The 14,948-nt window shown below is 38.2% G+C and overlaps 1 protein-coding gene across 3 annotated transcripts in view; it reads right to left on the bottom strand.

The window, feature by feature from the left end:
- LOC141174071 (uncharacterized) overlaps nt 1-14,948 on the bottom strand; it is a 239,689-nt gene that overhangs the window by 29,011 nt on the left and 195,730 nt on the right. Inside the window, exons 29-30 of one of the 3 annotated variants that reach the window (XM_073658712.1) lie at nt 4,350-11,988; nt 2,584-3,845 (exon numbers count right to left, since the gene is read on the bottom strand). In XM_073658712.1, the coding sequence (XP_073514813.1) occupies nt 2,584-3,845; nt 4,350-11,988 (8,901 nt within the window). Of the gene's footprint in view, nt 1-2,583; nt 11,989-14,948 lie in introns of all 3 variants that reach the window. The other 2 variants (XM_073658711.1, XM_073658710.1) reach the window with 2 other exon arrangements.

Raw genomic sequence — 14,948 nt, 5'->3', positions numbered from 1 at the left:
TAAAATAAACCCTGTTTTCGTACCACACAACAGGTGCAGCGATAGGGACACAAACGGCAGCAGCGGCTCAGCAATGGGGTATCAGCAGGATTAGGAGTTTGTGCAGGTTGAGGATAGATGGGGATGGTGTTGGAAATGTGAGAAGTCAAATGTGTCTTTGTTGTAATCTCTGCAGATGAATTGTGACTGGAAAAGTTGTCATGTCGGTCTGGGCTAGATAGAAAAGACGAGAAAAGTGAACAACTCAAAAAGAACATCATCTGTAAGTTACTATATATAAATGTACTGTGACCTCTTACATATTCTGCGGGACTGATGTCTACCACTATATGGTCACATTATGACGGTAATATCAATGTTGGCCTTTGCATGGCAATTTATTTTCAGTAATGGCGCACTCATCTACTGAGGTTCCCCTTTACACACTATTAGGCTGCGCCACTGTAGTTGTAATCAGGGTCCTAGTTAAGGGCCTACTCATATGTTTTACCCTTCCCCTAACCCCGCAAACTGCACCCCTAGCTATGCCTCTGGAGTCTAATGAACCTGTTTTGAGCTCTGTAATGTAAACACAGCCTTTTTAATGTCCAAGTGACCTCAATCTATCTGGCTAAGGAAAAGTGGATGGTAAGCAGGGGAATATACAAATTATTTAGCCCCACACTTTCAGATTTTGTAGGCTACTAATATTGCATACACAATCAAAAAAATATCCTTTCGGGGGGCAGAAACATGCCTTGCTGTTGTTTATACACAGGAGGGCAGACAAAAGTAGTATCAATAGTTTATCACTTTCTTAAATGAAGTAGACATAGCTTTTATACAAGTTGTCCAAAAATTATCCCTTTAATTAGTGAAACAAAACAGGTGTACTATTTTTAGCATGATTAAGTAATGGCATTTAGACTGGGATTAAAAAATTATACTTTTTTGGGGGTCGGCAACTGGTTTGCTTACCACAAAATGAATAGGCAATCATAAAAACATTTTATCAATTACAAATAATCGAGAGTTATATATGCAGAATAACACCCAAAAATTAATCAAACAGTTATTTAGTCTGAAAAATGTACAGTAATAAAAAAGGTAATAATTTTTGCTTTTTTATTTTTGCAATAACATTTTCTCTTAACTATAACTTACAAAAAATGTTATATGTAGCTGAAAAAATTGCAATATTTAATGTATCAAATAAAACCATATAAGGGTATGTGCACACGATGCAGAAATGAAGCAGAAAATTTCTGCATCATTTCTGCATCTCCCTGGCAGAAAAAACGCATGCAGATTGTGCATGCGTTTTTCCTGCAGAATACATGCGGATCCACATGCAGATTCACATGCGTTTCCGCATGCAGATTGACAAGCGCTTTCCAGGCGATTTTAGCATCACCTGGAAAGTGCTTGACAACTAGGTCACACTATATAAATCCATGCAAACAGCATGGATTTATATAGTGTGACCCGAGAGAGTGTATATACTTACCTCCGATGGCCCGCGCTGTCCTGCTTTACACTCCGTTCTCCCGGCTGCCGGCAACTTTGAATTGAAAGACCTGCCGACGTCAGCGTCACGTGACCCGTCACATGACTCTGACGTCAGCGCAGGTCCTACAACTCACTGCAAGTGCCGGAAACCAAGCGGGAGCGCTGTGCGGGCCGACAGAAGGTAAGAATACATTTATTTTTTATTTTATTCTTTTTTTACAGCTTTTTTAATGGTACCTGGGTGTGGATGAGACTCTCCTCTCCTCCACACTCGGGTACCATCCGCATATTAGAACGCGCCAATAGCGCAAGTACAGATGCTGTCTTGCGGAATTGGCGCGTTCTAATGCAAGTCAATGGCGGCGAAATCGCCGCGTTTCCGCAAAATTAATTGACATGCTGCGGATTTTTGACCGCAGCGTTCACGCTGCGGAAAAATCCGCATCATGGGCACAGCACATGCGGATTTCCATTGGGGAACATTGCTTACCTTCTACCATGCGTTTTTCATGCGTTTCCGCGGCGTTTACGCAACTGCAAAAACGCCGCGGAAACGCATGAAATACGCATCGTGTGAACTCAGCCTAAAGGTATATATTGTAAAATTAAAAAAACAATTTTGGCATTGAAAATTCCTAAGATGCAAAAATAAAAAAATAAAAAAACAATATCAGTTAGGCCCTTTAAGGAGAGGCCAATAAAATACTTAAATGTCACCAAATATGAAAACATAAAACTAACAACTTAACTAACAACTTTTCTAAAACAGAATCTATCTTATGACAGGTCTTTTTTGTATTTAACAAATATCTGAACTTGTATCAGATGAGCCTCACACCAACAAATAATAATCTACTCTAAATTTAAGAAAATCAAGAATTGCCTACAAATCCACAAATGTTTAGATTCAGTTTTTGCCTAATAGGATCTAAACAATTCCTTCAAATACGGGAATTACACTTTTTGTAAAAAAGATAGTTGAATCTTGATATATTTCTAAAAAACAAGAATATGGAAGACAAAAGAGAAAAAAAAAGAAAGAAAAATGGAACTTGTTAATATATATAATATAAAATTACAAACAAGAAAACATACCTGGGAAAGTGGTTTTTGATATTTGGCTGCTTGATGGAGATGTTTTTGAACTGGTGGTTTCTACTGTTGTTTCTATTGTTGAGGGGGGAGTAACATATATAGATGGTGTACTCAGATGAGTTAATGATGGTAATGTTGTTGTATTTCTCGATATGTCATCACAACAGTAGAATTTCACTTCATAATTAAAGCACATATTTCTTGGCCCAGGATTATCTCGGTTTTTACAAAGCAACCCTGTTTCAACATTGCAGGTGACTTTTTGAGGAAGCATTTCAATGGCAATGTTTGGATATGAGCTAGATCTACATTGAATGTCTCTGATAAATTCTTTGGCTTGGCACACATGGATTCCTTTATTTCTGGCTAATTCAAAGGTCTCTTCATCTCCTCCAGTTTTGTCAGATGTTGGATGATTTACATCAACCCACACTGTCCAGTAGCATTCGGAAGGAGGAGTACTTGTATTTTGTATTGTTGTTGGGTAATTAGACGATGTTCCTTTTGTAGAAGTTGTAGAAAATGTAGCTGTGCTTTGAGTAGGATTAGTAACTTTTTTGGTAGTTGTTACTTTTATTGATGTACTTGGACTGTGCCTAGGTGATGTACTCATGTGGGTTGTTGGGAGTGATGTGGCTATGGTTGACGATGTAATCCCAATATCACAGCAATACCATTTTACTTCATAGTTATAGCACATATAATTTTGCTCAGGATTATCTTGGTTTTTACAAAGCAACCCTGTTTCAACATTGCAGGTGACTTTTTGAGGGAGCATTTCAATGGCAATGTTTGGATATGAGCTAGATCTACATTGAATGTCTCTGATAAATTCTTTGGCATGGCACACATGGATACCTTTATTTCTGGCTATTTCAAAGGTCTCTTCATCTCCTCCAGTTTTGTCAGATGTTGGATGATTTACATCAAACCACCCTGTCCAGTAGCATTCGGAAGGAGGAGTACTTGTACTCAGCGTTGTTGCTGGGTAATTAGAAGTTTTTGCTTTAGTAGAAGTTGTAGAAAATGTAGCTGTGCTTTGAGTAGGATTAGTAACTTTTTTGGTAGTTGTTACTTTTATTGATGTACTTGGACTATGCCTAGGTGATGTACTCATTTGGGTTGTTGGGAGTGATGTGGCTATTGTTGACGATGTAATTCCAATATCACAGCAATACCATTTTACTTCATAGTTATGGCACATAAAATTTTGCTCAGGATTATCTTGGTTTTTACAAAGCAAACCTGTTTCAACATTGCAGGTGACTTTTTGAGGAAGCATTTCAATTGCAGTGTTTGGATATGAGCTAGATCGACATTGAATGTCTCTGATAAATTCTTTGGCTTGGCACACATGGATTCCTTTATTTCTGGCTAATTCAAAGGTCTCTTCATCTCCTCCAGTTTTGTCAGATGTTGGATGATTTACATCAAACCACCCTGTCCAGTAGCATTCGGAAGGAGGAGTACTTGTACTCAGCGTTGTTGCTGGGTAATTAGAAGTTGTTGCTTTAGTAGAAGTTGTAGAAAATGTAGCTGTGCTTTGAGTAGGATTAGTAACTTTTTTGGTAGTTGTTACTTTTATTGATGTACTTGGACTGTGCCTAGGTGATGTACTCATGTGGGTTGTTGGGAGTGATGTGGCTATGGTTGATGATGTAATTCCAATATCACAGCAATACCATTTTACTTCATAGTTATCGCACGTAAAATTTTGCTCAGGATTATCTTGGTTTTTACAAAGCAACCCAGTTTCAACATTGCAGGTGACTTTTTGAGGAAGCATTTCAATGGCAATGTTTGGATTTGAGCTAGATCTACATTGTATGTCTCTGATAAATTCTTTGGCTTGGCACACATGGATTCCTTTATTTCTGGCTATTTCAAAGGTCTCTTCATCTCCTCCAGTTTTGTCAGATGTTGGATGATTTACATCAAACCACCCTGTCCAGTAGCATTCGGAAGGAGGAGTACTTGTACTCAGCGTTGTTGCTGGGTAATTAGAAGTTGTTGCTTTAGTAGAAGTTGTAGAAAATGTAGCTGTGCTTTGAGTAGGATTAGTAACTTTTTTGGTAGTTGTTACTTTTATTGATGTACTTGGACTGTGCCTAGGTGATGTACTCATGTGGGTTGTTGGGAGTGATGTGGCTATGGTTGACGATGCAATTCCAATATCACAGCAATACCATTTTACTTCATAATTATGGCACATAAAATTTTGCTCAGGATTATCTTGGTTTTTACAAAGCAAACCTGTTTCAACATTGCAGGTGACTTTTTGAGGAAGCATTTCAATGGCAATGTTTGGATTTGAGCTAGATCTACATTGTATGTCTCTGATAAATTCTTTGGCTTGGCACACATGGATTCCTTTATTTCTGGCTATTTCAAAGGTCTCTTCATCTCCTCCAGTTTTGTCAGATGTTGGATGATTTACATCAAACCACCCTGTCCAGTAGCATTCGGAAGGAAGAGTACTTGTACTCAGCGTTGTTGCTGAGTAATTAGAAGTTGTTGCTTTAGTAGAAGTTGTAGAAAATGTAGCTGTGCTTTGAGTAGGATTAGCAACTTTTTTGGTAGTTGTTACTTTTATTGATGTACTTGGACTGTGCCTAGGTGATGTAGTCATGTGGGTTGTTGGGAGTGATGTGGCTATGGTTGACGATGTAATTCCAATATCACAGCAATACCATTTTACTTCATAGTTATGGCACATAAAATTTTGCTCAGGATTATCTTGGTTTTTACAAAGCAAACCTGTTTCAACATTGCAGGTGACTTTTTGAGGAAGCATTTCAATGGCAATGTTTGGATATGAGCTAGATCTACATTGTATGTCTCTGATAAATTCTTTGGCTTGGCACACATGGATACCTTTATTTCTGGCTATTTCAAAGGTCTCTTCATCTCCTCCAGTTTTGTCAGATGTTGGAAGATTTACATCAATCCACCCTGTCCAGTAGCATTCGGAAGGAGGAGTACTTGTACTCAGCGTTGTTGCTGGGTAATTAGAAGTTGTTGCTTTAGTAGAAGTTGTAGAAAATGTAGCTGTGCTTTGAGTAGGATTAGTAACTTTTTTGGTAGTTGTTACTTTTATTGATGTACTTGGACTGTGCCTAGATGTACTCATGTGGGTTGTTGGGAGTGATGTGGCTATGGTTGACGATGTAATCCCAACATCACAGCAATACCATTTTACTTCATAGTTATCGCACGTAAAATTTTGCTCAGGATTATCTTGGTTTTTACAAAGCAACCCAGTTTCAACATTGCAGGTGACTTTTTGAGGAAGCATTTCAATGGCAATGTTTGGATTTGAGCTAGATCTACATTGTATGTCTCTGATAAATTCTTTGGCTTGGCACACATGGATTCCTTTATTTCTGGCTATTTCAAAGGTCTCTTCATCTCCTCCAGTTTTGTCAGATGTTGGATGATTTACATCAAACCACCCTGTCCAGTAGCATTCGGAAGGAGGAGTACTTGTACTCAGCGTTGTTGCTGGGTAATTAGAAGTTGTTGCTTTAGTAGAAGTTGTAGAAAATGTAGCTGTGCTTTGAGTAGGATTAGTAACTTTTTTGGTAGTTGTTACTTTTATTGATGTACTTGGACTGTGCCTAGGTGATGTACTCATGTGGGTTGTTGGGAGTGATGTGGCTATGGTTGACGATGTAATTCCAATATCACAGCAATACCATTTTACTTCATAATTATGGCACATAAAATTTTGCTCAGGATTATCTTGGTTTTTACAAAGCAAACCTGTTTCAACATTGCAGGTGACTTTTTGAGGAAGCATTTCAATGGCAATGTTTGGATATGAGCTAGATCTACATTGTATGTCTCTGATAAATTCTTTGGCTTGGCACACATGGATTCCTTTATTTCTGGCTATTTCAAAGGTCTCTTCATCTCCTCCAATTTTGTCAGATGTTGGATGATTTACATCAAACCACCCTGTCCAGTAGCATTCGGAAAGAGGAGTACTTGTACTCAGCGTTGTTGCTGGGTAATTAGAAGTTGTTGCTTTAGTAGAAGTTGTAGAAAATGTAGCTGTGCTTTGAGTAGGATTAGTAACTTTTTTGGTAGTTGTTACTTTTATTGATGTACTTGGACTGTGCCTAGGTGATGTACTCATTTGGGTTGTTGGGAGTGATGTGGCTATGGTTGACGATGTAATCCCAACATCACAGCAATACCATTTTACTTCATAGTTATCGCACATAAAATTTTGCTCAGGATTATCTTGGTTTTTACAAAGCAAACCTGTTTCAACATTGCAGGTGACTTTTTGAGGAAGCATTTCAATGGCAATGTTTGGATTTGAGCTAGATCTACATTGTATGTCTCTGATAAATTCTTTGGCTTGGCACACATGGATTCCTTTATTTCTGGCTATTTCAAAGGTCTCTTCATCTCCTCCAGTTTTGTCAGATGTTGGATGATTTACATCAAACCACCCTGTCCAGTAGCATTCGGAAGGAAGAGTACTTGTACTCAGCGTTGTTGCTGAGTAATTAGAAGTTGTTGCTTTAGTAGAAGTTGTAGAAAATGTAGCTGTGCTTTGAGTAGGATTAGCAACTTTTTTGGTAGTTGTTACTTTTATTGATGTACTTGGACTGTGCCTAGGTGATGTAGTCATGTGGGTTGTTGGGAGTGATGTGGCTATGGTTGACGATGTAATTCCAATATCACAGCAATACCATTTTACTTCATAGTTATGGCACATAAAATTTTGCTCAGGATTATCTTGGTTTTTACAAAGCAAACCTGTTTCAACATTGCAGGTGACTTTTTGAGGAAGCATTTCAATGGCAATGTTTGGATATGAGCTAGATCTACATTGTATGTCTCTGATAAATTCTTTGGCTTGGCACACATGGATTCCTTTATTTCTGGCTATTTCAAAGGTCTCTTCATCTCCTCCAGTTTTGTCAGATGTTGGATGATTTACATCAAACCACCCTGTCCAGTAGCATTCGGAAGGAGGAGTACTTGTACTCAGCGTTGTTGCTGGGTAATTAGAAGTTGTTGCTTTAGTAGAAGTTGTAGAAAATGTAGCTGTGCTTTGAGTAGGATTAGTAACTTTTTTGGTAGTTGTTACTTTTATTGATGTACTTGGACTGTGCCTAGGTAATGTACTCATGTGGGTTGTTGGGAGTGATGTGGCTATGGTTGACGATGTAATTCCAATATCACAGCAATACCATTTTACTTCATAATTATGGCACATAAAATTTTGCTCAGGATTATCTTGGTTTTTACAAAGCAAACCTGTTTCAACATTGCAGGTGACTTTTTGAGGAAGCATTTCAATGGCAATGTTTGGATATGAGCTAGATCTACATTGTATGTCTCTGATAAATTCTTTGGCTTGGCACACATGGATTCCTTTATTTCTGGCTATTTCAAAGGTCTCTTCATCTCCTCCAATTTTGTCAGATGTTGGATGATTTACATCAAACCACCCTGTCCAGTAGCATTCGGAAAGAGGAGTACTTGTACTCAGCGTTGTTGCTGGGTAATTAGAAGTTGTTGCTTTAGTAGAAGTTGTAGAAAATGTAGCTGTGCTTTGAGTAGGATTAGTAACTTTTTTGGTAGTTGTTACTTTTATTGATGTACTTGGACTGTGCCTAGGTGATGTACTCATTTGGGTTGTTGGGAGTGATGTGGCTATGGTTGACGATGTAATCCCAACATCACAGCAATACCATTTTACTTCATAGTTATCGCACATAAAATTTTGCTCAGGATTATCTTGGTTTTTACAAAGCAACCCAGTTTCAACATTGCAGGTGACTTTTTGAGGAAGCATTTCAATGGCAATGTTTGGATTTGAGCTAGATCTACATTGTATGTCTCTGATAAATTCTTTGGCTTGGCACACATGGATTCCTTTATTTCTGGCTATTTCAAAGGTCTCTTCATCTCCTCCAGTTTTGTCAGATGTTGGATGATTTACATCAAACCACCCTGTCCAGTAGCATTCGGAAGGAAGAGTACTTGTACTCAGCGTTGTTGCTGAGTAATTAGAAGTTGTTGCTTTAGTAGAAGTTGTAGAAAATGTAGCTGTGCTTTGAGTAGGATTAGCAACTTTTTTGGTAGTTGTTACTTTTATTGATGTACTTGGACTGTGCCTAGGTGATGTAGTCATGTGGGTTGTTGGGAGTGATGTGGCTATGGTTGACGATGTAATTCCAATATCACAGCAATACCATTTTACTTCATAGTTATGGCACATAAAATTTTGCTCAGGATTATCTTGGTTTTTACAAAGCAAACCTGTTTCAACATTGCAGGTGACTTTTTGAGGAAGCATTTCAATGGCAATGTTTGGATATGAGCTAGATCTACATTGTATGTCTCTGATAAATTCTTGGGCTTGGCACACATGGATACCTTTATTTCTGGCTATTTCAAAGGTCTCTTCATCTCCTCCAGTTTTGTCAGATGTTGGATGATTTACATCAATCCACCCTGTCCAGTAGCATTCGGAAGGAGGAGTACTTGTACTCAGCGTTGTTGCTGGGTAATTAGAAGTTGTTGATTTAGTAGAAGTTGTAGAAAATGTAGCTGTGCTTTGAGTAGGATTAGTAACTTTTTTGGTAGTTGTTACTTTTATTGATGTACTTGGACTGTGCCTAGATGTACTCATGTGGGTTGTTGGGAGTGATGTGGCTATGGTTGACGATGTAATCCCAACATCACAGCAATACCATTTTACTTCATAGTTATCGCACGTAAAATTTTGCTCAGGATTATCTTGGTTTTTACAAAGCAACCCAGTTTCAACATTGCAGGTGACTTTTTGAGGAAGCATTTCAATGGCAATGTTTGGATTTGAGCTAGATCTACATTGTATGTCTCTGATAAATTCTTTGGCTTGGCACACATGGATTCCTTTATTTCTGGCTATTTCAAAGGTCTCTTCATCTCCTCCAGTTTTGTCAGATGTTGGATGATTTACATCAAACCACCCTGTCCAGTAGCATTCGGAAGGAGGAGTACTTGTACTCAGCGTTGTTGCTGGGTAATTAGAAGTTGTTGCTTTAGTAGAAGTTGTAGAAAATGTAGCTGTGCTTTGAGTAGGATTAGTAACTTTTTTGGTAGTTGTTACTTTTATTGATGTACTTGGACTGTGCCTAGGTGATGTACTCATGTGGGTTGTTGGGAGTGATGTGGCTATGGTTGACGATGTAATTCCAATATCACAGCAATACCATTTTACTTCATAATTATGGCACATAAAATTTTGCTCAGGATTATCTTGGTTTTTACAAAGCAAACCTGTTTCAACATTGCAGGTGACTTTTTGAGGAAGCATTTCAATGGCAATGTTTGGATATGAGCTAGATCTACATTGTATGTCTCTGATAAATTCTTTGGCTTGGCACACATGGATTCCTTTATTTCTGGCAATTTCAAAGGTCTCTTCATCTCCTCCAATTTTGTCAGATGTTGGATGATTTACATCAAACCACCCTGTCCAGTAGCATTCGGAAAGAGGAGTACTTGTACTCAGCGTTGTTGCTGGGTAATTAGAAGTTGTTGCTTTAGTAGAAGTTGTAGAAAATGTAGCTGTGCTTTGAGTAGGATTAGTAACTTTTTTGGTAGTTGTTACTTTTATTGATGTACTTGGACTGTGCCTAGGTGATGTACTCATTTGGGTTGTTGGGAGTGATGTGGCTATGGTTGACGATGTAATCCCAACATCACAGCAATACCATTTTACTTCATAGTTATCGCACATAAAATTTTGCTCAGGATTATCTTGGTTTTTACAAAGCAACCCAGTTTCAACATTGCAGGTGACTTTTTGAGGAAGCATTTCAATGGCAATGTTTGGATTTGAGCTAGATCTACATTGTATGTCTCTGATAAATTCTTTGGCTTGGCACACATGGATTCCTTTATTTCTGGCTATTTCAAAGGTCTCTTCATCTCCTCCAGTTTTGTCAGATGTTGGATGATTTACATCAAACCACCCTGTCCAGTAGCATTCGGAAGGAAGAGTACTTGTACTCAGCGTTGTTGCTGAGTAATTAGAAGTTGTTGCTTTAGTAGAAGTTGTAGAAAATGTAGCTGTGCTTTGAGTAGGATTAGCAACATTTTTGGTAGTTGTTACTTTTACTGATGTACTTGGACTGTGCCTAGGTGATGTAGTCATGTGGGTTGTTGGGAGTGATGTGGCTATGGTTGACGATGTAATTCCAATATCACAGCAATACCATTTTACTTCATAGTTATGGCACATAAAATTTTGCTCAGGATTATCTTGGTTTTTACAAAGCAAACCTGTTTCAACATTGCAGGTGACTTTTTGAGGAAGCATTTCAATGGCAATGTTTGGATATGAGCTAGATCTACATTGTATGTCTCTGATAAATTCTTGGGCTTGGCACACATGGATACCTTTATTTCTGGCTATTTCAAAGGTCTCTTCATCTCCTCCAGTTTTGTCAGATGTTGGATGATTTACATCAATCCACCCTGTCCAGTAGCATTCGGAAGGAGGAGTACTTGTACTCAACGTTGTTGCTGGGTAATTAGAAGTTGTTGCTTTAGTAGAAGTTGTAGAAAATGTAGCTGTGCTTTGAGTAGGATTAGTAACTTTTTTGGTAGTTGTTACTTTTACTGATGTACTTGGACTGTGCCTAGATGTACTCATGTGGGTTGTTGGGAGTGATGTGGCTATGGTTGACGATGTAATCCCAATATCACAGCAATACCATTTTACTTCATAGTTATCGCACATAAAATTTTGTTCAGAATTATCTTGGTTTTTACAAAGCAACCCTGTTTCAACATTGCAGGTGACTTTTTGAGGGAGCATTTCAATGGCAATGTTTGGATATGAGCTAGATCTACATTGAATGTCTCTGATAAATTCTTTGGCTTGGCACACATGGATTCCTTTATTTCTGGCTATTTCAAAGGTCTCTTGATCTCCTCCAGTTTTGTCAGGTGTTGGATGATTTGCATCAACCCACCCTGTCCAGTAGCATTCAGTAGGAGTACTTGTACTCTCTGTCAGTTTATAATTAAATGGTGTTGCTATAGAAGAAGTTGGTGTAGATTGCATTGTTAGGTGTGTTGTTGGTATATAATATTGTGTCGTTGGAGAATTAAAGGTTGTGCTTGACATTAATGGTGATGCAGATGTAGGTCCTTTGGTCGTAGTTAATTTCTCCGTAGGCATAATTCTTATGATGTTCTTGGTTGTTGTTGCCTTTGTGGTCGTGAAATTAAGTGCAAGTGATGTAGGTGGTATTGGGCAATTATTGATTTCAACAATTCTGCCATCTGCTTCACATTTCATATAGTGGCATTTTCTATCTTCCTCACTGGAAAATTGAATGGTGTCCTCATAGTTGTATAACTTGTCTTCATATGTGCATTGACAAGCTTAAAAGAATAAACATAATTATTATATATTTTATATATTTTTTTGTAGATTTTAATCATTCTGTCTTACTTTGCTCAGTATGTCTTACCTTATCCACAGATTGTTATTAAGCATTATTTACAATCTTTTTATGATTTCTATTTCATCCCACATTATCATTTTCTAGACATACACATGTGGACAAAATTTTCGATAGCCTTTTCTTAACGTAAGAAGAACCCACAAAGGTCACTAAAATAATATGAATCTCCGAAAAGTAATTTTCAATTTACATTTACTAAATATCAACTAATGAAAACTAGACATTTGTTTTGAATTGTGGTTCCACAGAAAAATAGCAAAATAAAAAACTAATGATATTTATCTGGACAAAAAGATGGTACCTTTCATTTAATAATTTATTGCACAACATTTGAGGAAATCACTGCAAACTATCAATGTCTAACTCTTAATGAGACTTCTGCACCTGTCTAAAGGTATTTCTGCCAACTCGTCATGAGCAAACTTCTCCAGCTGTCTCGGGTGTGAAGGTGTCTTCTCCAGACTGGGTTTCAGATCCTTCAACAGATGTTCATAGGGTGTAGATGAGAGCTAATAGAAGGCCACTTCAGAATAGTCCATTGATTTGCTCTTAGCCATTCTAGGATGGTTTTTGGCTGTGTTTTGAGTCATTAATTATCCTTTTGAAGTACCCATAACCTGTGACTCAGACTCAGCAGGCAGCACACTTTAGTTTAACATCTCCCTATGGTCAAATTATTTACAAACATTTTGAAGGATACCATTATTTTTTGCCCAGGCCATTTTCATTGGGTGATTTTTTTTTAGTTTTCTGTTGGACTACAATTTGAAAGCAATGCTTGATTTCATTAGTTGATATTCAGTAAATTTAAATTGAAATTTAGTTTTGACAGTTTCAATTTATTTCAGTGACCATTGTGAGTTTATCTAACTTTACCAGAAGGGTACCTACAATTTTGTCCACGTGTGTATCTATAAACTCCTTCTGGGTTGGTTCCATTTACATTCTACAGTCTTTGCTACTTCAGATTGATAAATCCTTACAGTGTGCATTTTGCCTTCAGTCAGGATTCTAAGCATTTGCTAGCTTGAGCAGTTGTCATGTGACTGCACATATGCAATATTTGCTGTTACTTGTTCATTAGCAACTATACCAGATTTTTCAATGTTCTATTGAGGGAAGTGAACGAGAAACTAGTTGGGATGTTACCGCAGTTATGCAATTTGTATACTTGTGAACAGATCAAGACGACTGCTAAATGATAATAGAAGAGCAGAATCTTGACAGTGTGCAAATTGCAAATGTCAGGATTAGACAATCTGAAACCACTTATAGTGACTGTAGAAATTTATGTGGAACCTGGCAAACCCCATTAAAGTACAGTACAGACCAAAAGTTTGGACACACCTCATTTAAATATTTTTCTGTATTTTCATGACTTTGAAAATTGTACATTCACACTGAAGGCATCAAAACTATGAATTAACACATGTGGAATTATATACTTAACAAAAAAGTGTGAAACAACTGAAAATATGTCTTATATTCTAGGTTCTTCAAAGTAGCCACCTTTTGCTTTGATGACTGCTTTGCACACTCTTGGCATTCCCTTGATGAGGTTCAAGAGGTAGTCATCGGAAATGGTCTTCCAACAATCTTGAAGGAGTTCCCAGAGATGCTCAGCACTTGTTGGCCCTTTTGCCTTGGGTTCAGGTCTGGTGACTGTGGAGGCCAGGTCATCTGGCGTAGCACCCCATCACTCTCCTTCTTGGACACATAGCCCTTACACAGCCTGGAGGTGTGTTTAGGGTCATTGTCCTGTTGAAAAATAAATGATGGTCCAACTAAACACAAACCGGATGGAATAGCATGCCGCTGCAAGATGCTGTGGTAGCCATGCTGGTTCAGTATGCCTTCAATTTTGAATAAATCCCCAACAGTTTCACCAGCAAAGCACCCCCACACCATCACACCTCCTCCTCCATGCTTCACGGTGGGAACCAGGCATGCAGAGTCCATCCGTTCATCTTTTCTGCGTCTCACAAAGACACGGTGGTTGGAACCAAAGATCTCAAATTTGGACTCATCAGACCAAAGCACAGATTTCCACTGGTCTAATGTCCATTCCTTGTGTTCTTTAGCCCAAACAAGTCTCTTCTGCTTGTAGCCTGTCCTTAGCAGTGGTTTCCTAGCAGCTATTTTACCATGAAGGCCGGCTGCACCAAGTCTCCTCTTAACAGTTGTTGTAGAGAGGTGTCTGCTGTTAGAACTCTGTGTGGCATTGACCTGGTCTCTAATCTGAGCTGCTGTTAACCTGCGATTTCTGAGGCTGGTGACTCGGATAAACTTATCCTCAGAAGCAGAGGTGACTCTTGGTCTTCCTTTCCTGGGGCGGTCCTCATGTGAGACAGTTTCTTTGTAGCGCTTGATGGTTTTTGCAACTGCACTTGGGGACACTTTCAAAGTTTGCCCAATTTTTCGGACTGACGGACCTTCATTTCTTAAAGTAATGATGGCCACTCGTTTTTCTTTACTTAGCTGCTTTTTTCTTTCCATAATACAAATTGTAACAGTCTATTCAGTAGGACTATCAGCTGTGTATCCACATGACTTCTGCACAACACATCTCATGGTCCCAACCCCATTTATAAGGCAAGAAATCCCACTTATTAAACCTGACAGGGCACACCTGTGAAGTGAAAACCATTTTCGGTGACTACCACTTGAAGCTCATCATGAGAATGCCAAGAGTGTGCAAAGCAGTCATCAAAGCAAAAGGTGGCTACTTTGAAGAACCTAGATTATAAAACATATTTTCAGTTGTTCACACGTTTTTATTAAGTATATAATTCCACATATGTTAATTCATAGTTTTGATGCCTTCAGTGTGAATGTACAATTTTCAAAGTCATGAAAATACAGAAAAATCTTTAAATG

The sequence above is a fragment of the Phyllobates terribilis genome, unplaced genomic scaffold, assembly GCF_046119375.1.
Source record: "Phyllobates terribilis strain yellow unplaced genomic scaffold, ASM4611937v1 Scaffold_13__5_contigs__length_258822181, whole genome shotgun sequence".
NCBI lineage: Eukaryota > Metazoa > Chordata > Amphibia > Anura > Dendrobatidae > Phyllobates > Phyllobates terribilis.
The sequence above is the reverse complement of the archived record's forward strand: the minus strand, read 5'-3'. Positions and strand labels throughout refer to the sequence as shown.